The following is a 22,705-nucleotide window of genomic DNA, read 5'->3' as shown; positions in this document are numbered from 1 at the left end:
TCTTTAGAAGAACGTATGGAGATCTCTAGACAAATTGAGCAATATAAGTTGTCAGGTGGCACATTTGGCTTTGAGATGGCTGTCATTGATAGGACGGTTAAAATGCTAGGTATTTTTTAGTTTGTACTTTGTAACTTTGTTTCAAATTTCATTGTTTCTTCAAATTCCATTTTTTTCTTATGTTTATTTAAAATTTTATTTGTAATTTTGTTGTAGACGCATGGTGGAAGATGTATGGTGGCAGAGTACCCCTTTTGCAAAATCTTGCCGTACGCATCCTCAGCCAAACATGCAGCTCCTCGGGATGTGAGCGCAATTGGAGTGTATTTGAAAAAATACACAACAAGAAGCGCAATAGGTTAACACTTAAACATTTAAAATATTGCAAATTTCCAAATAAATTTTTGAATTCATTAAAGTTTTAAACAATATTTTTTTTATAATATTAATTATTAATTATTAATTTATTATTTCATGAACTTTGTACAGGTTGGAGTCCCATAGACTTAATGACATGGTCTATGTCTACTACAATCTTCGATTGTGGGTGAAACAACTAGAGAAGACACCTGATACGGAAGCCATCTCATTGGATGGGATTGACACCACTGCTGAATGGAGGGTTGAGACCGAGAGGCCTCTCATGGATCCCACTGAGGATTGGTTAGTGCAGGATGAGGGGGAGGAGGAGGGGGAGGAGGAGGAGGAGGAGGAGGAGCAGGAGCAGGAGCAGGAGCAGGAGGAGGAGGAGTTGGAGGAGCAGGAGGAGGAGGTGACACCGCCTACCCGGGCTACCCGGGCTACCACTACCAGAGGACGTGGTCTCCGTCCACCTCGGCCTCCTGTAGCTGCTACTACTAGTTCTTCAGCTTCTAGAGCACGTCAGACTCCACTGCCATTTCCACCACCACAGGCACCAGCTTCTACATCTAGAGGGAAAGAGAAAGTTGTGCCATTTTCTCGCAAGAGGGGCAGAGGAAATCAATAGGATTAGACTTTCATTTTATTGTATATGACATTATGACATGATGAGATACATTATCATATTTTTTGTTGATATTTTGAGGCTGAGTTGGACTTGGGACTCAGGACTTACTATTCAGGACATGATTCAATGTTATGTGTGATTTTAGCGCTAGAAATGATATTAAACATCTTATATATTAGTTTTTTTATCATATTTATGTGTCAATGTATTTATTTTATGTTGTAGATGGTTTAGATATTAAAAAAATTGAAAAAAAATGAATATTTTTGTGCCAAACGATTTTTTTCCCGCTTTTTTCCGATTTTTTCCCGATTTTAACGATTTTTTCCGCTTTTTTCCCGGCGCCGATTAAATCCCGATCGCGATGTGTGCAACACTGGTTGTAACTGCAGCGCATGGTCTGGAATTTGTTTCTACGAAAATGTTTTCTTCCTAAAACTGAACAGAATCAGAAACCTTAAGTTTGTGGTTACAGGTGTAGGGCTTGTAATGTCCCGCAGAGTTCAAAACTAGCTCTGATACCAGAATGTAAGGCACTAATTTCGAAAATTTAAAAAAAATTACAGATTGAAGATTTATTATACATACTGTAACATTTTAAACACAATTTATCAATTTAATATACAGTACATAACATGTTTTAACTGTTAAAGTCAATCCTGAGTTGTCACTGCTCCAATTTCTCTGTTACCAAATGACCGAAACATCCCAGCCAAATTGGGCACAATCCTTGGTACCCAGCTCCAAAATACTTCACAATCGAAATACTCTGGCCCCTGTGCCCAAAAGTTTCAAGAACAATTGCTCAAATCTCCAATTCTCAATTCCAATCTCTCAGCTCAGCAATTCAATCTTTCAGTTTTGAATTTCCCTCTCTGTTCTCCTCCCCCTGATCTCTCTGTGTACATGGATAAACAAGTTTTCTTAAGCGGTCGCTGTCTCATCCACCGCCCTCCCCAGATTTTTATTTGCTTAGTCATGTATTTACGTGTAACCTCCAAGTGTTTATTCATATAAGTGAATATATATTTATAAGGTAGTTGTTATGTTAAATACATAGCTTTTACTTTTTTAATTATATTTTTTTTTAGGTTGTGGTTCACGGACACCCTAGTCAATAGGTGGCGCTACGTCCATGGAAATATCTGGACTGATCGACCCCGAAGGGAATCTAGCCCCACGGCCCACTAGCAAGGCCTGACCCCAAGGGCTTCAGGGAGATTGGACCCTGTGACCTCATGATGGCAAGGCACTGATTTTGACCACCTGAGCTAACCCTTGGGGCTTTTTTTATGTTGTGGTTCACGGACACCCTGGTCAACGGGTGGCGCTACGTCCACGGAAAAATCTAGGTTGATCGACTCCGAAGGGAATCTAGCCCCGTGGCCCACTAGCTAGGCCTAACCCCAAGGGCTTCGAGGAGAATGGACCCTGTGACCTCCCCGATGGCGAGGCACTGATTTTGACCAACTGAGCTAACCCTTGGGGCTACATTTTTAATTATATTATTTAAATACAATGAATAGTTATAAATAGGTATATTATCAAACGTTTGTTGCATTAAATAATTATTTTTAACTTTTAACATTTTAATTATAATATTTAAATTAAAATGAATATTTATACATATTTACATTAACAAGATTGGAAGTGTAAATTTTATTTAATAACTTTATAATTACAAAAATATTTTAATATATATATTTTGAGAGTGTCGAATTTTAGGCAATATTTCCCTTCTTAATGATTTTAGGTACTTAATCCCTTTATCCTTCGTTTAAACATCTTTCGTAATTATTTAATAAGTATACTAGCGTAAGACATGCGATGTATGCATATGTAGCTATCATATGCATATATCGTATGTTTACTAATACCTTTTTGCTTATAAATCCAAAATGGGTCATTACACATCTACATCATTGATTTGTTCAAATCTGACAACCTCAACAAACAAATTACCCAAGTTAAAAGATTCTTCAAATTTAACATCTAAGGATGGATAGATCGGATCAATATCATGAGTAACCTAAACAAAAGCATTTTTTGTTAAAGGAAATGTAACTAGGTTCGGTCTTCATAAATGTAATTTTGATATTTGTACTTATTCAAGAAAAGAGAAATTATTTTGATATTATTTGTCAATGAGTTTCTTGCTCATTGAAAATAGCTCAAGCACATTTTGAAGTGCTTCTAGAGAGTTAAATTCAAAATATAATTATGATGAGACCCTTTGAGAGCATGTTACATCATGTATGTCAACATACAAGGTCATGGGAACACCTCCAAGCATGATCAAATCCTCTCCTAGCACCAACGAAGTCTCCAAGTAGCAAAATAATGAATAAAAATGAATTATAGAGCAAATTGTCAATTCGGCCTTATGGACAGTCAAGTCGGCCTAAAAGAGGAGGGACAGACCTCTATTTATAGAGGTTGTCCACTCCTCATTTGAAACACTTCTCTCTGAAATCCACAAGCAAGAAAGAGGATGAGGAAGGACGAAGATAAGCCAAGGAAAAGGGTTAAAAAGGCAGCGTGATAAAGAGACAGAACAACGAGGATAAGAAGACAACTTTTCTAGGGTTTCTGCAGCCACACGTGCGAGGTTCAGGAAGGCCTACCTACGGCCATAGCAGCAGGAAAATAAGGATCATTATATATCATTGTTTTGGGTGCAAAATAGGCCTACAAGGTCTCTCTCCAGTGAAGAAGGAAGGAAAGATCAACAAGGTTAAAAGGATTGTTTTAGGGTTTTGTCCTCAAGTACAGCAAGAATAACCTTTACGGATTTGATAGCAGATGAAGGTAACACATGGAGAGACATCATTCGAAGGTATAACTAGGTCTACAAAGTCTCTAAGGAAAGCGAAGAAGGTTCTCCCTATAGCAAAGTAGAGAAGCCCTAATGTTCTAGGGTTTCTCCCAAGAAGAAGAGAAGTCTGACTTGGACAAGCAGCAGAAGAAGGACGAAGTACTAAGGAGTAAAGTGTCAAAAGCAATGTTGCATGAAGCGGGGACATTTTTTGGAAGCAGGGACGGAAAAGCGTCATTTCCCAAAAATTTAGGAAGCGAAGCGTCTACTATATATATATAATTTTTTTTATTTTTTTTTGCATTTACATTAAAAAAAAAATCCAAAATACCAAATTAGTTGTACAAAATATGGAAGCATGCATATTTTTACATAAATCAAGATCGATATGGCATCCATTGTACATTAATGATTAATTATTCAAGCATCAACCATTTAGATGCATCAGCCATCTAGAATCTAGATTCTTCTCCTCTTGTCTAGCCTTTGCCTCTACCTCGATAGTCTAGGGATATTAGTCAACATTGCCCAATTTTGATCAAATTACCTAATCCAAGACTTAAAATATGGTAGAAAAAGCTTAACATGCTTGATCGATGATTTTGACTTGATTGAAAGGTAATTTTTTGCTAAGAGCATGACAAAGGAGTTCAACGATTAACACCACCAACACTAGGGTACATATAGGGCTTGATGTTCTTGATTAAATGCTAATCACATACCTTCATACATGATATAATCTAATGAAATGCCACAATCCCATTGATCCTAAATTCTTGAAAATTGTTAAGTCTGCTAAATTTTGAATAGGATATGAAATTCTATTTTCTCCATATGAAGTCCAATGAGGCTGGAACCACTCTCAAACATCCTAAGTCATTTCATGGTAATGTTAAAAATTTAAGTAAAAGGATGAAAATGAAAAATAAAAGAGAATGTCACTTTTACTTAAAGAATTTAACATTACCATGAGGGAACATCTAGGAAGAATCTAAGGAGCATCAAGGGAGCACCTTGAGAGCGTCCGAGAAGCCCCAACCCAACTTAAGTCAAAGAAAAAATAAAATAAAATATTTAGAACCCTATGAAACCCTATGGAACCGCATGTCTCCCTTCGGATTTGCTTGGGATCCATGCCCAATCCGTCATGGATCCATCGTTGGATCCGCGGTTTGGAAATCCAGAACCACAAATCGGGCTGACACAGTTCTGAATTTCCAGGAACCATCTTCGCAGGCCTGATCCGCGGTTCCAAAATTCCGAACCGCGGATCCGTACGGGTCGTGTATCCTGGTTTGAATCCTTGGGGGGGAACGTTTTGTGCAACATTGGTCAGAAGGAAGAGGTCCATGTGCCAGAAGTTATAGTGCAAAAAGAGGAAGGATTTGACTCATGCTTGGAGGATATCCTGGTCAAAGATCTAGGGTTTGGCAGTTCTTCAAATAAGAAGCTTCAATAAGAGAAAACTTACAAAGGGTTTTCCTCTCAAGAGTGGAGAGGTTTTGTCCCTAGCAGAGAGCCAAAACTTTGTGTTCTTGTTATTTTGTTTTGGTAGCAATTTGATGAAGTGCACACATATGCACTAATAAGAAGAAGCAGAAGCATAAGCTAACAAGAAAAGTAAAAAGACTCCACAAATTGTTATCAAGTAACGAAGAATCATCATAACACTACTTTTCCCTAGATTCTTCAACATTTTCTTCATGCAAGACTGGAAATGATAAGGGATGGAATGGATACTTGATGAGTTGCTTGCTTTCCTTTTCATCATGGATAACCTCACTACTTTGTGTCAATTCAAAATCCAACTCATAAGATGATGAACTTGAGGAGCATGGAGTATCATCTTCACAAGTTAATGCATTACAAACAATAGAGCAGAAGGGATAGTGAGTTGATGAGGAAGTTTCCATAAGAACATCTTCTTTAACCGAATTAGATTCGAGATCTAAATCTTTCAAATCAAAATCTTCTTGAGAAACTGAAAGATTAGTGGATGGACTTGGGCATTCCTCATTGTATACATCAATAGAGTCATCATCATCAAAATGATGATTGCCAAATACTTTAGATTGATTAGGAAAATCGATTTCATTTGATTGAGCACCGAGATTATTAGAGTCTAAACCAGCCAAGAATGGAGGAACACCATTTTGACAAAGAGGACTTTGAAAAAAAAAAAGAGATCGAAAAAATATTAACTTTTCCTGCTCCTCTATTTCTGAAATGTGACTACCTTGCACCTGTTCACTACTTCGATTGATAAACTAAAAATCAGAAGAGCTTGAAAGAGACTGATCAAGTGGATCGAGGGGCAAGGGTTCATTGGAAAGAGATGATAGAGGATCATAGGTATCCAAATCAGATTCAAGACTAGAGTTATGAGTGTTAACATCATCTTGAGAGATCACAGGATTAGCCTTCACGTTAGGTTCCATGAACCATTTCAAATTATCCGCAGTCAGATCAAGATCATGGGAAGTGGATGAAGGTTGAGAAGATGGATTAGGAATTTGATTTTCATATTTCCCAACTTGATCATTAATACGTAGAGGCACCCCAATTAGTACTAGAAAAGGAGGAGGACAAGGAACAAAAGGAATAATAGGTTCCTCCTCTAAAATTAGAGGTGTCTCATGATTTACAAAAGTTGAGAGAACAAGATCATCTAGGGGTTTAGATTCACCATGTAAAGAGATTTGAACCAAACTTTCAAACTTCCTTTTAAGGAAATCCCAATCTATATCTTCTCCAAGAAACTCATAACATAAGTGAAGGAATCGATTAGAAAAATCCTCAATTGATTCATTAGGGTACATTCTTAGTTGATTAATCCTTTTAAGAACATCTTGGTAATCATACCTATCAAAAGCTTGATGAAGCTCCTTAAGGAATTGATCAAATGAATGGATGGAAGTAGATGGTAGGGTATGACACCATCGGTTAACTCGACCTTCAAGGGTGAGGAAGAAAAGCACACAAGCAATATCTTCATCTTTGATTTCATGAGATTCACAAAACTTGAAAAACTAAAAGAAATATACGGTTGTGGATATATCACACTCACCATCAAACTTCAATTGAGACAAGTCCTAAATTTGTTCCGCAGAGATGAAAAGTTTACTAAAGGATAGGTAAACTTCATTTTTGTGTCCAGCAGGCATAGTCGCACCCATAAGCCTTCTCTGCGAGCAGTTGGAAGACTGCAGTCGAACCCTTGACCTTACTTCCGTGCAGCTGAGAGGCTACAGTCGCACCTATAACCCTGCTTCCATGCGACTGAGGTTGAGTAAGGGAAAACTCTCTCTTCTCGGATCAGACCTTTGTTGCAGATCAACAATTTCAGATATTTGTTTGTTTATGCCCATAAGTCATACTTCAACAGTAAAGAATATACATATAATGTCCATGGTAATAGGAGTAAAGATCTTATGCAGAGATTCTCCCTCTGAATGGGAATCTACTTCAATCATCTTCAATCAAGTCATTAACCTGTCTATAATACTGTCATGCATCAACAGATATGTTAGATCATAAAATCATACTATATCACATATTCATCATGGTCATATATGTTAGCATCAATTACTTCACCATGACATCATGACATCAATTTTTCATCAAGGGTTAGTAGCTAATAGGAGCATACTTCAAGAAACATGATCACAACATTACTTCTTCGTAACTCAATCCATCAAGTCAGGGCATTCAATTTTACCATATGCCATAATTACTAAGCACATCAAAGCATAACCATGGTCAACAAAAGATCTTAAATATCAATCTCATTGTTACACTTCTATCATCATGGCTACCATGCTCAATATCAATAGTATCAAGTTACCATCTATTAGAATCAAGGTTCTAGCGTTCTTCATGGGATCAAGATATCAAAAATGACAGATGTTAACCAAACTTAAAATATACCAATATATTAGAAATCAATATTTCCAAGTAGCTTCATAGAATCAAGAAATTCATTATGTAATATACTTGTTCAACATCAATTGCACCATTTCATCATAAGAATCATGAATCCAAATCACTTTCATATGCATGCATGAGCCATTTGAGAAGGAGACATTCTCATCATACCTTAGGGCTTACCTTGCCATCCAATATTACAACTGAAACATAACATTGAAACAATATACCATGCATACCTTGTAGTGTTCAAATACCTGTGCATCTTTTCACTTGATATTGGCAGCTTGTAGCACTTTGTCATCTTTTCATCAAGTGCCTCTTTACCTTTTCCAGCTCTAGATTTTCTTTCCTGCGTCTTAAATGATCCTCAAGGAGGATCCTCTTATTACATCTCATCAAGGAGGTTAGAAACATCCAAATACTCAAATATACATGCAGGAAGTATAAGTAATGATCAAAATAATAATCAAATCAATAAGTCTAAACAAAATTAAGGATATAGAGAAGCATCATAAATCAGAAAGAACTTATCTTTAATGAGAGGTGACCCTCTACCTCTTGAACCAACCTTCAAGAGCCATAATTATCTATTCTCCATATGACAACATTGCCTTCACTATTCCAATCATCTTTATCAACAACCAGGCCTACTAGAGACTATCCCATCTAGGGCTTCATCAAATTTGTCACAAGTGCTTGAGCATCTTCACATTGATCATGCTAGGTTTCATATCTCATATCCTTTTCATAAACCAGGGTTTCTCTCAAACTCTAACCTCATAATATCCATCAAACCCTAATACACAAATTGCCTAAGGTTTTCTTCAAACCCTAGAATTCTTTTAGGTCTCTTCCATATTCTCTTACTTCCATCAACGGTGTCTCCATGGGGGTGATCTCCGTGACTTTTCTTCAGCCTTGCTTTGATACCATGTTAATTTTTCTTAGGGATATATTGTTTTTCGCTTTGATAATTGCATTTATTCATTAACACATTAAGTTCACCCCATAACATCATAACAATATTCATATTTACATCATTATTCAGCAACATATACAACTATGTAGAAAGAACAATATCATCATCATCAATGCAGCGAAACATAAAGAAACAATACAAGAAAAGCATTCACACATAGAGAAACAAGGATTGGTCGGAGACCAAGGCAAAACCCACTATGGGGAAAACCCTTTCAAATTCTTCTTCTTATTAGATCATCGTCAAATAATTCAGCAAAAGAGAGTACAATGATACATATCTTCATCTATGCAACTAACAAGCAAAACAACTACAACATCCATGAAATGAACCCAACAATGTATATACTCAAAACCCCGATTTTGAAGTTTGTTATGAACTATCACTGTTTGCGGTCAATTGCCGAACACTGCAATCACAGAGCGAAATCTTAAGAAAACAAATATTTCATCTTTTAGGTCCTGGTCGCACAGAGCAGGTGTCATGCAAGCAATGTCATGCAAGCAACTATAGCTTCCCAGTCGCTCCCTTTAGCTTGGAATGCGAGCGACTGGTGTCAAATCTGGACTGCGGAAACCCTAACTCCCAACCGCATGGATGGAGACGGATGAGCTTCTATGAGAGCGACTGCGGTCGAATCCTTCCTGTGTTGTACTTGTGACTGAGGCCCAAAACCCTAAATCAGAGATGCGAACTTCAGACCCTGCAATTTCACCTCAGAGCAAACTTGTTCCTCCGATGACGAGCCTCAGACATGTGCGAGCAAAAAACCAAGATAAAAGAGTTGTAAAGATTGATATTAAATTTCAATCAGATTGATAGATTTCTCTTGTAAAAAATGTAAAGACTGATATTAAATTTCAACAAGATTAACAGATTCCTTTTGTAAAAATTCTATCAATTTAATTCTATCAAATTAAATGCATTTGCGTACCTGATTCTTTGTGTACCTGAGTCTCCCATCTGGTGTCGATCACATTGCTCCAAGTTTTCTGGTTCCGTTACCAAACCAACTGATTCCTCCCTGCCTATCTGGGATCAACCTCTGTGGTTCCCAGATCCAGAGAACTTCGAAATGGAAGTCCACTGGCCCCCGTGCCCAAAACTCCAAGAACAGTTGAAGATTTTCCAATTTTCAGTTCCAAAATCCAGCCCCTGGCTCATCCCTCCAACAGATTTATTTTTCCCCTTCTCTGTATATTTTTTTTTCTCCCCCCCTTTTCTCATGCTCCTCTTCCGACTTTATGTATCATTTCTTGGCGGTCACCGCTCCCTACATGGTGACACCTTACCTTGTAACGTGTAATTCTATCTAACCAAAGCTACAGGAATATTGACGAGTATGAGTTTACCTTTAGGAATTTTTTATTTATTTTCTTTAAATATCATTAGTTTATAATATTTATTTTATTTTGATTTGAATTTCACATTTTAATAATTTATTAATTTAATATTATGCGATATATAAATATATAACCATATTTATATTTAACTTAAATTTTACATTTATTTCATTATAACTAAATTTACCTTATACTTTTAAATTTATATTATTAAAATTATTTAGGGTATTTTCTCCTTAATTATAAGGCATTAAGCAATATATTTGGTGATGGGTGAGGGTGTAACTTTTATCTGAAGCAATGTCGATTTTCAACATTTATAGTTAATTTAGAATATATATATATAATAGTGCAATACATGCATATGTAGCTATCATATGCATGCATTGTATGCATGCTAATACTCTAGTGCTCTCTATATTAAAGATGGGTCATTACAAGAGTGTCTCATGATTGTGTCCAAATGAGGTAGAGACCACTTGTATTTATAGCCTTCCAAGGGTGTCCACTTTGCTTTAGGGCCGACCTTAACAAATGTGCACATGAGGGATTTTCTTCATAAGTACACTTTCTCTTATCTGATTTGAGTGATATTTAGGTCGATTTTGGTCCTCTCGAAAAGAGGAATTCAATCCAATCATTATCTTCATCAAGTGAGATGTCCAAAGTGTAATTTGACCGCGGTTGCATATTTTTAACACGGTTAACTCGACCTTCAAGGGTGAAGAATAAAAGCGCACAAGCAATATCTTCATCTTCGATTTCATGATATTCATAAAACTTGAAAAACTAAAAGAAATGCAGAGTTGTGGATATATCACACTCACCATCAAACTTCAATGGAGACAAGTCATAAATATGTTCCGTCGAGATGAAAAGTTTACCAAGCAATAGGTTAGAAAAACACTCTAGGATTATGATTTGGAGATGAGCCATTTAAGATAAGAGATTCAAAACAGACTCAACGGGCATGGCTTGTCCTCTGACCCTCCTTCCAGCGCCAAAATGTTGACGGTGTTGGATAACGCCAACATAAAAGGGGTCTCCACAATGTGAAGTCCCAATTAGACCACACACCATTTGGAGTAGGAGTCCCATCCAGAGTATTGGCCTGTTATGAAACCAGCTCACAAAAAGATAAAAAAGAGAGATCAACGCCTTAAAATTCAGCCTCTTCGAGGGGGCAACCTCCTTTACATTACACAAATGAGCAATTCTTGGATGATACAAATGACAAGACCTCCTTTCTATATATAGGAGTCTAAGGGGTCATAATATAATCAGAGCCGACATAACAATAATAATGTAAGGGCACAATAATAACAATAGTGGGCTTCTATGGGGCACAATAATAACAATATGGGGACTACATGGGCACAGCAATATAATAAGGGGGTTGTACTAATAACAATAAGGGGTTACACTAGTAGTATAGGGACCTAACATGCCCCTCTCTTTCAAAAAGTGTTGTCCTCAACGCTTGAGTAGTTCTTGACGCTTCTGTACAGAATTCTTGTCCTCCCATGTGGAATCTTCAGCGGGTAAGTTCTTCCACTTGACGAGATACTCTGAAATTGATCGATTTCGTAGCTGTCGAGTTCTTGTTTCTGTGAATGCTCCAGGTTCCAATATGATTTTTCCTTCCTCTTCAAGTTCTGGCAATATTGTTTGAATTGGGATCTTCTGCAACTTTTGAATGAGTGGCCATACTTCTTCGTCCTTCTTCCATTCATCCCTTGCTTTGTTTATCCAATCTAGTTGGATAATAGAAATAACACAAAACAATGTTTCCACAGCCTCATCCTTTCTTGAGAGTGCATCTGCAACAAAATTTTGCTTCCATTTTCTATAGATGATGTCAAAGTCATAACCCAACATATTTGTGACCCATTTTTTCTGTTCTTCTAAAGATAATATTTGTTCTAAGAGGTATTTAAGACTATCATGATCCATTTTTACCTTGAAATGTCTTCCCATTGGGTAAGGTCACCATTTCTTAAGTGCATGTAGTATTGCCAACATTTCATTCTCATAAATAGCTTTCTTGAGATGTAGCCGTAAAAATACCCAATGACCTACATCAAAACATTTTTCACTGCGATGTTGATCTACTTGTTGTTTCATTCGATTATGCACCAAAGTGGTGTTATCCTTTAAAAGTTGGAGAACTTGTTGTTGATCCTCGATGTGATCTTTCACTGCTTAAACCTTTTTCTTCTTGGTATGTCCTTCTATCTTGAGAGTTTGAGGAGTATTAATTTCTTCCAATGCTTTACAAGACAAGGTCAGATTCATTTCTTGATGCTCGATGTGATCTTTCACTTCTTGAACATTTTTCTTCTTGGTATGTCCTTCTATCTTAATAGTTTGAGGAGTGGTAATTCCGGCCAATGCATTACAAGATATGGTTGGATTCATTTCTTCTTTCTTGCTCTAATATTTCACTCCTTGAACTCTTTTCTCCTTGATATTTCCTTCTATTTTGAGAGTTTGAGGAGTGGTAATTCTTGCCAATGCTTTACAAGATATGGTCGGATTCATTTCTTCTTTCTCTGGAGTTGGGTCCTGGTGTATATCCTCTTTTTTTTATGTTTGTTGATCATTTTCTTCCTCCTCTTCATACTCTATGTAAAATAATTTCTTCTCAACACACTTATGACCTTTACTGCATTTTCTATCACAATTGTAACAAAGCCCTTTTTCTCTTTTTTCTTCCAAATGTTGTGGTGTAACCCTTGTAGGTTGTGGAAGGCTAGGAGAAACAACACTTTCATTATTATAGTTGTGAGGGGTAGCCTTCCTTGTTGCCGTAATATTATTTTCCACTTTGTAACAAAGCCCTTTTACTCTTTCCAATTGTTGTGGTGTTGCTCTAAAGAAGGTGTTGCTCTTTGTATCCTCATAATGTGCTATCATTTCCTCCGTGAAAATTGACCACGTAACAAGTTTTTTACGAGAACAAAGCCCTTTATACCATAAAAATTCATTTGGTTCTAAATATGAAGATGCAATACATACTTTTTGTAACATTGGTACACCATGTCGATCAAAATATTTCTCCATCTGTAGTATCCAATTTACCGGATCATTGCCATCAAAGTTCCTCATATCGCCTTTTCTTGATTTCAGGAGCTCGATCTTGAAACGACTGTAACTTTGTATTTTCAGATCTTTAAGTTCTGAAATTGCGACCTGCAGTAGCCCTCTGTTTCCTCTTTCCAATGCCACCAATCTGATCCAAATTTGATTCTCCAAGGAAGAGTTATGCCAAATCTCCCACAGTGACCTGATTATAGACTAGTTCAGTAGAGCGAACTTGTACGGCGTGCCACGAGTCACTGTTTCAACCTTTTTCTCTGAAAAATATATACAAGAAACTACAGTTTGTCCTCTTTCTGTACCTTCTTACGAAATTTCAATCCGATGCTCAGAGAGAAAATTATGATGATTTTCCCTAGGTCACCTGTTTGAAATGTAATTCAGGAGTCTGCAAAAAGACCAACTTCCTCAGATCATATCTCCGCAAATATAGTGCGAAAAGCTCTGAGATTCAGAACCGAAATTCAGTGTGATTTATTCTCAAATGGGTTTTTTTTTAGCTTCTAAAACATCGCAAAAAAAAAGTTATAGCGAAAATGCCACGATCACCTATTTGGAGCAGCGAAACCCTAGAATCCAAAGCTCTGATACCAAATGTTATGAAACCAGCTCACAGAAAGATAAAAAAGAGAGATCAACACCTTAGAATTCAGCCTCTTCGAGGGGGCAACCTCCTTTACATTACACAAATGAGCAGTTCTTGGATGATACAAATGACAAGGCCTCCTTTCTATATATAGGAGTCTAAGGGGTCATAATATAATCAGAGCCGACATAACAATAATAATGTAAGGGCACAATAATAACAATAGTGGGCTTCTATGGGGCACAATAATAACAATATGGGGACTACATGGGCACAGCAATATAATAAGGGGGTTGTACTAATAACAATAAGGGGTTCCACTAGTAGCATAGGGACCTAACATGGCTCGACCACCATAACTATAAAGTTCCCCTTGGTTTCAATGGATAACATAAGAGATTATACACATAACCTTTGAATAAGCAAGTGAGTTGACATTATGAAGCACCAATTGCAATGTGTAAAAGGAGACCTTCACGAGGGGAGACAAAAGTAAGTCTCTAGGAGGAAAGTAATAGTATTATCCTAAGAGAGGCACACAAGAGCAAAGAAAGATTTGTTGATTAACCTGCAAATTTTTTCACAAGATAACAATGGTTCATGAAAGCAAATACAACACACATTCAACAAGATAAGCACCAAAGACATCGAAATAGTTCAATTTCTTTAGTACATAAGAACACCAACATATACCGCAAAAATTTATAGAATAGACATATAACATTCACAATACATGCATGAAAGTGTGCTAGCTCAATGAGCTTCAATTATTAGGTGAAAGTTCCAAGTACACAGTTACAATGGTGAGCCGCTAGCTCCAACAATGAAACATTAACTCACTTCTTGCTTTTCAAAAAGAATGATCTTCTCTCCTATGCCAAGCTAAAGAAGCCAAGGCTAGCTCTCCGAAGTCTAAGCTTCCAAAATCCTTTTGCTTGAGTTATGAGGGTGTATTTATAATAAGAGGAATGACCTTTCATATTCTCATGGCTCTTGAGCTTCCCTCGTGACTTTTAGACTTCTAGTATGACCTTTGAACTTCTATACAACCTTTGGACTTCTAAATGACTTTTGAACTTCTACATAACTCATTTGTCCTCATGTGACTTTACATATTCCACATATGACTCTTCATATTCTACATGTGACTCTTGGACTTCCACACATTTACATTTTGTCATTTTCTCAAAAACACATCATTACATTTGACATGACGATGTGGCAAGACACATGGACACATGACATTGTGATAAGACTTGTACAAGTCACAACTTGACAATGATGACATGAAACTTCATGATGATGTGGCAATGACAAGTTGCTCTCCTTGCTGCTATGTCTCGTACTTTTGATGGTCGATTTGATTGGTACTTCATCTTCATGAAAGATTTAACTTATTCTTCATATTAATCTTCCAAAGGGTCTTGGATCAGTGTTGGAACCTTTAGAGCTATCATGTAATGTATGTATTTTGTCATGGTCCAGGATCTGCTTCATGTCTTCATGATGTTTCTTCTTGTACTTCTTCTCTGCAAGTGCGTCCTTGCTTCTTCTCCTTGACATCCTCCTTGACCATCACCTTGTCATGTTGAGAAGGTCCACCTGCCAATGAAAATCACTCATGACAAGGCAAAATCAAACTTGAAATCATTTATCCTAGCTCTACCTTGCTCATGGAAGAAGCTGCTTGTGAAAGCCTGTGAAAGGACTTGAGAAGGAAGGGCTTGATGAGGAGAGCGCAGTTGAGCTTTACAGTGGTTGAGTAAGGCACCACTGTTCACTAAGACTGTGCCATGCGCAATGAGGAGGAGCTCTTCAAGGCCCAACATAGTGGGTAAGTGCATGGGGCAGTGTGAGGAGCCTGTTGAATAAAATTGCGCCATGCGCTAGGCTCAAAGGTGTATGAGACAGTGAAAGCATAGTTGTACCGAACAGTGAGAAAGGGATGACCCCACTGTTTAATAAAAGTGTGCCATGCACTTAGGGGGAGAGAGAGAGAGGTTGGTTCGGCGCAAGGCGCAATCACAAGAGAAAAGGAGGAACCATTGTTGCTTGACAATGCGCTATGCGCCAAAAAGGCTTAGTGAGGGCACAGGGCACAGAGAAAGTGGACAAGGATGCCTGATTGTTGCTTGAGAGTGCACCAAGCGCTTTTAAAGACACAGAGAACCCTTGTTTTTCCAAAGTGCGCTTTTGAAAGGAGAGAAAGTTAGTGTTCTTCCGAAGTTCGCCCAAAGGGTCCTTGTTGTTCCAAAGTACGCTCAAAGGGTCCTTGTTGTTCTAAAGTGCGCTCAAAGGGTCCTTGTTGTTCCTAAGTGCGCTTTTGAACATAGAGAAGGTCCTTGTTCTTCCAAAGTGCGTTTTTGAAGGGAGAGAAGGTCCTTATTCTTCCAAAGTGCACTTTTGAAGGGAGAGACTTTCTTTCAGTGCAGTTCTCTTCAATAGTGGTTGACTATTCACTAAAGATGCGCTCTACTCCCAGGAGGTCTCACTAGAAGAGGAGATTGCACAGTTGGCTAAGGGAAGTAAGAAAGATCCAGTCACTTTGCCCAAGGAAAAGCTTCATGCACTATGAGAATAGAGAGACCTTGTATGATGTAGTTTTCTTTTGAAGAGGGCCACTAGAAGTGCTTCATGTGCTATACAAGGTAGAGTTGCTCAAAACTCAGTGCAGTGAGTCAGTACAAGCAAGAAGGGTTAGGTGACTATGCTTGGAAGACTTTGAATGAGCAACCATAAGAGATGACCATGAAAAGACTCAATTCACAAGCCTAGGAAGGTGAGATTGCATCAGTAAGGCTCATGAACAGGCACTGCTCGTCACCTAGATAAGGATTGAAACTTTCATACTTGCACTGGGAAGTAGGACCAAGAAGAGCTCCAAAATGCCTAAGTGTGTGATCAGAAGAGTAAGAAAAGGAAACACATACAAACAAGACTCAAACATGGATCACACACATGGAAGCCATCAATAAAAGCAAGGGAAATGCACAGGACTCGTGAACAGCAGTCACACCTTGAAACGACAACGAAGTGACACTTATTTCTAAGTGCGACAGTTGAGACGACACATTGCGACACCTAGAACACAAGATGCAACCTGAGGGTTCGACTGTGACCAGGAAGTGTGCTAAGCTATAGGGATGTGTCTAGTGTGTATTCTTATGGTATGTAGGACATCTAATGCAAAAGAGTGCGCCAAAACTAACTCTCGTGATATGAAAAGGTGCGACACATATAGGAGTAAAAACCACTAAAAGCGACACTTGCAATAGTAAGAAAATGCGAAAACAACACCTGCAAATGCGAACGACATTGAAAACGACACATGCCAGAGCAAAGATAACATGAAAGCGCCACTTGTTAAAGTGAAAGCAAGCAAAAGTGTCAACAGTGAAAGTGAAAACGACACTTGCGAAAACAAAAGTGCGCAAAAGCGACAATTGGGAAAACTCATCGAAATAGAAGTACAAATGCAACCAAAGTGAGGGAGATTGTCAATGGAAAATGTGCATTGGCTGTCGACATAAGTTGAACATTGCACAAGCACTTTCTTGGTGGATTGCACTATGCTTGTTCAAGCTTGCATAAAGGACACGCACTTATAGATTCATCAAGGACTAAGCATGTGTGAGCAAGTAACTTGAAACTTAGAGTTTGAGAAGAAGACTTAAATACATTATACTTCACAAAGCATCAATTGACAATGAAGTGACAATAGAACGACAGATCATAAGATCCTCATTAGGCTTCAAAATTCAAGTGTATGCAAATTTTTGGACGGTGTTGATCGCAGCGTCAACACAATTGTAGATAGAACGTGAACTAAATGCACAATACAAGACAGCCAAGAACAAAATGAGATAGAGAATTTAGGTTCAATCACCAGGGAAAAACCCACAAGTGGAAAACCTAACCATATTCTTCTTATATTAGATATCAATTGTTCAACAGAGATACAGAGTACAATGAGAGATCAAGAGAATGAGTAAGTTCACCCAAATATGAACAAGTTATAGCATGAAGATCATTCGTAACAGCAGCAGATGCAGACATTAAATCAACCTTCCCTTCAGCTGAATCAACCTTGGCTCACCAAGTTCTGCTCTTACTCTCCAAGTCTCTCTCTCTCACAATCTTCTTCAAGTCTCTCCAACTCTCTCTCTCAAGTTCGAATTCTTCTTTCACAATGCACAAGTAGTAGTAAGGTGAGATGATATGAGACACATATATATAGGAGGTGCAACAAATTCATGTCATAAAGGAGGAGCAATATGCATGCCTTGAGGAAGAGTAACATATGCCATTTAGGGGAGTGTAACTCATGCCATTAAGGAGAGAAATGCATGCCTTAGTAACTTATGCCATTAAGGAGAGGTATGCATGCCTTAGTAACTTATGCATTAAGAGAGGAACGCATGCCTTAGTAACTTATGCCATTAAGAGAGGTACGGATGCCTTAATTAAAGAGACTGCAACATATGCATTAAAGAGAACGTAAGAGGTATCTTTTATGACATGTCTTTAATGAGTGTAAGAGGAATATGCCATGTCTTTAATGAGTGTAAGAGGAATATGCCATGTCTTTAATGAGTGTGTAAGAAAGGGTGTAATGTATCATTGAGAGAGAGAGAGAGAGAGAGTTATGTAGCCCATGTGAGTCATCAAGGAGAGAGATACGAAGAGATTGAGGTGATAAAGGTAAGGTGACTTGTAATTCCTTGTAATAATAATATCATAGTATCATAAAGGATAATAATAATAATAATATTAATAATATTGATGATTAAGTCGAGATTCAACTATTAGGATTGATTAATGATAAGTTAAGTGGTTTTCCTTCAACTATACTTGATTACCAATTAATGCAAGGTAACTTACTATTTTGGAAAGTCGTACTTGAAATGCTAGACATGACTTTCTATTTTTAGAAGGTCACTCCAGAATTGTCAAAAATGAGATTTTATTTAAGGAAATCCATCCCTAAGCTACCAATTTTCAACATAGTAGTGGTGAATCAGTGATCATGTTGATCAATGATTTGTAGTAGGCCAATGGGCTAATAGCATGTAGCATAGTTTTTGGACTCCAGAGATCATTTAGAGCCTCATTGATTATGTATTTTCTGTTGATATGTATTGCACTCAATGCCATTTCAATATATTCATCCTTACATGGTATATAGATGAGCAAACTTTGCATATTTTGTCTCTAACAATTTGGAATCATGGTTTGAAACCTTAAAAATAGCCTTTTTTATTTAAAAAATAATTATTTTATATATTTTTTTAAATATGATTCATTGAATTTGGTCTGAAACCCAATTAGACAGATCAGCCATTTCAAAACCCAATTTTTAAAACTATGTGTACAACATCAATAGATGTCCAAAATTTCATGGAGAAATAGGTATCTCATATACGATACATGTCCAAAAAGGATCAAAATTGAAAACTGAAAGCATCTATGTATAAAAATATGTTATAAGAGGCCTATAATAGTGACTTTCTAAGTAAAACCTTGAAAATAAATGTTATTTCCTATGATCTATTTGCCTAGCAACGTCAAAGGTTTCCAACAAGTGTTCGTGGATGTCCTATATTGGTTAATTTGTCCCCCCTTAGCTCTGTTTATCACTTGCAATCAAACAATAAAGAGAAAAACCACTCAAACAAGTCAAAAAATGAGCAAAATTGCACTTGAAATGGGTTTTCTATACATATAAGGTGCATGGGCGAGTCAAACCACTGAAGATAAGCAATCATATATTGCAATTGCATTGACATATCTAGCCCAGTATGCACTCCTCAAGCTTGGAAATAATAGATCAAAGCAGATCAAGGGGTGACCTTTCGTCTTTCATCGAGGGGTCAAGGTTTATAGGAACCCTGCGTGGGTTTAGTGCCAAGAGAAAAAAATGTGTTGCTAAGGCGCAATTTGAATCCTTCTAAGACAAAGATAGATTTAACACACTTGTACAACCTACGCTGAGATTCCCTTGATGTAGAGGGAAGAAATAGGAGAGACAGTCTATGTTCACAGGCACAAGGAAGGCCCTTAGAGGGTTTTATGAAGCAAAGTGAGAAAAGCCATTTTTGCATGCCAAAAGAGAATGACAAACACACAAAGAAAGAATAATGGAGTTAAACAAACTTGCTCTGATACCACTATTAGAACTCCCGTAAATGGAACACAAGGTCAGATAAGACATGTGATTCATATTATTAACAAGATATACATATAAATACACATTTTTCCAACCCTTGGTTTCATATTCCAAGAGGTCTCTTGGACTTCTCATAACTGTTGGTGATCATTTGGGGTTTTTCGCCTTCCTCTCAAATGAATAAGCCAACTTTACATAACCAAGAGGATTTTGTTTCCAACAATAACTATTTACCTAATTAATAAATACATCTGTAACATAACCTTATTATATTATTAATAAAATAATCATTACAATATCTAATGATATAGGGCTTGGTGCCCTTGCTTAAATGCCAATCACATACCCCCATACATGATAGAATCCAATGAAATGTTGCAATCCCATCAATCCTTAAGCTGGAAAACTTTTAAGACTACTGAATTTTTAAAGGATATGAAATTATATTTTCTCCATATGAAGTCCGATGAGGTTGGCACTACTCTCAAACATCCTAAAACAATTAATGGTAATGTTAAAAATTTAAGTAAAAGGTTACTTTAAGAATTTAATATTACCATTCGGAAACATCTAGGAAGCATCCAAGGAGGGTATACGGAGCACCTCGGAAGCATCCAAGAAGCACCTTGGGAGCACACTCCTTGGCTCTGAGAGCACCATGCTGCCAAATTGGTAGGGAGCATGCCCAAAAGGTCCAAAGCACACCCCCAAGGGCGCTCCTTGAGCACTCCTGCTTGGAGCATAGTTAGAGGGCTGGGAGCGAGGGTGAGGTGAATGTTCCTGCAACACTGGGCATATCTATGTCATCAAAGTCACCCAAGACTTGCACCTAGCCTCATCCACTACATAAATCTCACAACTATACCCATATAGACCTTCATTGCAAACTGCTTAAGCTGCTATCAGCAACCTTGATTGCATCCCATCTATAGCACATTAAGAAGATCCCACACTTTTGCTCTTTATGCTCACAAGTATTTGTACGAGGCTTATGTCTAGTCTCTCGTAAACATGATCCATGTTAAGTCTCTCAACATGATATAACTGTTATGATTATGATTGAATCCCACCTCTATCCCAGTATAGCACTATATGGGAGAAACAAGAAAAGTATCATTCAAACAACGAGTGTAATTTTCCCAATAGAAACATAGAGTTAGCATTCAACCCAAACTCCATAGCAGTCAAGTTAGAAAGTATGGGCCTATTGAATCAAATATGCATCATCAGCACTATTGTGAATTTTATGTACAAGTCAGTGCTCCATAAACACCAATTAACTTTGGATGCTCACAATAAGAGACAAATGGTCCCCACTACAAGCACTCTCGTGGATACATAAAATAGCTTGCAGAATTAACACCACATATGGTCCTCAAAACATAATGCAAAACAAATGGCAAATTTCCAACGAAAATCAAGAAAGGCTAAATCAAAACAAACACAATAAGAAAGATTACTTCTTTTTGGCGCCTTTGACCTTCAAAGCTGAATGGCTTTGTAATGATGCTTACAGCTAACCCACCACTTGACCATACTTGCTTTAGAAGTTCTACAGCTGCTTTATCACCTGAACCAAATCCTGTCCCAGCCACCTGAAAGAAAGTGCAACATAATGGAAATTACCAACAAAATTTTATGTTTGATAGGTCAAAATCAAGAACTTGACATTCATATTTTTCTATAGTTCCAAGTTTTCATGTTAGCATAATCATCCACACTCTACAAAGGAACATCTTGCCAGAAGAAAACTAAAATCTAATCAACTGACCTGCAATCATGATTTCCTGAACAGAAAAGTATATTTTCATCAGTGTGTGTTACCCAAATTTTAGGTAACCTTTGCCAATCTGTGTTACCCAAATTTTTGAGTAACCTAAAGAAGTGACTGGACAATCTACTCTAGCCTAAGCCTAAACTAGACACACAGAGGGAAATACTTGCAAATTTGCAGTAATGAACAAGACAAGATAGACAACTGAAATGAAATCAACCATGGAAAAATTGTTAAAATGAGGTCCAGATATTTGGACACCTAACGTCAGTAGTGATGAGTACTTGGATATAGAGCAAACATACAAAGGTGCTTAGGTAATACACCATCTTCCATTAGTAAAACACAAGATGTAAAAATCGGATCCATAATCCATTGCAGGCAGCTTTCCTCAAACACCACTGGAATCCACTGCAAAATGCCTTCCCTAAAAGAACCCTACTTCTTGAAGGAGCCTTGAGCCTTTGTTATTCCAGGCCAATTGTTGTTCCACACCACCATAGTAGGAGGAAACAACCAATGTTGCAAACCCAATTGTTTCAGAATTGAAGGGACCATTTCTTTTCCAATGAAGATGGTATGTTTCCCAACACTGGCTCTAACTGTTGCCTTAATCTCAACTGCTGCAGATTGTTTCTATGACTGGATAGTGTTTTTTTATAAAAGCCTAAATTAGAGAGATTTGAGACATCTTTTACTAAGCAACTTCCCAGGCTATAATTCTTATGCTAAATTTTCCACTAATAACCATATTAACATGTCAATCCAGGAAAGAGGCTTCCAACACAGCTTTCAAGTCACCTTCGCTAGAAGAATCAGTAGTATTGGTTATGGTATTTAGTGTTTGTTAAATCGTTGCAAGGAAAATAACTCTTATCTACTCAAAGATATGCACTTCCATATGCAAGATTTGATGGAGTTTCAAGGTAAAAGGTACACAACCCACCCCTAGGAAATTCCATTCTTCTTGCCAAGATGAATAACATATGTAATGAGCCAAGATTACAAGTGTTTCATAAATTCGCATT

At 37.4% G+C, this 22,705-nt stretch overlaps 2 protein-coding genes across 3 annotated transcripts in view; one reads left to right on the top strand and one right to left on the bottom strand.

Annotated features, from left to right (window-relative positions):
* Nucleotides 1-22,705, bottom strand: part of LOC149225628 (protein ACCUMULATION AND REPLICATION OF CHLOROPLASTS 3, chloroplastic-like) — a 514,713-nt gene that overhangs the window by 375,025 nt on the left and 116,983 nt on the right. For both annotated transcript variants that reach the window (XM_089377212.1, XM_089377213.1), the window contains exon 4: nt 21,364-21,498. In XM_089377212.1, the coding sequence (XP_089233338.1) occupies nt 21,364-21,498 (135 nt within the window). The remainder of the gene's footprint in view (nt 1-21,363; nt 21,499-22,705) is intronic.
* On the top strand, nt 160-1,166 carry LOC149225630 (uncharacterized). The gene is made up of 2 exons (XM_089375132.1): nt 160-358; nt 490-1,166. The coding sequence occupies exons 1-2, from the start codon at nt 231-233 to the stop codon at nt 986-988; spliced, it is 627 nt and encodes a 208-aa protein (XP_089231258.1). The 5' UTR covers nt 160-230; the 3' UTR covers nt 989-1,166.

The sequence above is a fragment of the Pinus tabuliformis genome, chromosome J (assembly GCF_031772625.1).
Source record: "Pinus tabuliformis cultivar Carrire ecotype Pingquan chromosome J, CPIR1, whole genome shotgun sequence".
Lineage (NCBI taxonomy): Eukaryota > Viridiplantae > Streptophyta > Pinopsida > Pinales > Pinaceae > Pinus > Pinus tabuliformis.
The sequence above is the reverse complement of the archived record's forward strand: the minus strand, read 5'-3'. Positions and strand labels throughout refer to the sequence as shown.

What these genes read in the sequence shown, in the direction of transcription:
- LOC149225630 (XM_089375132.1), top strand. Translation starts at nt 231, where the DNA reads ATGTATGGTGGCAGAGTACCCCTTTTGCAAAATCTTGCCGTACGCATC. An exon ending in CACAACAAGAAGCGCAATAG is followed by an intron (nt 359 to 489) that starts GTTAACACTTAA and finishes AACTTTGTACAG; the next exon opens with GTTGGAGTCCCATAGACTTA.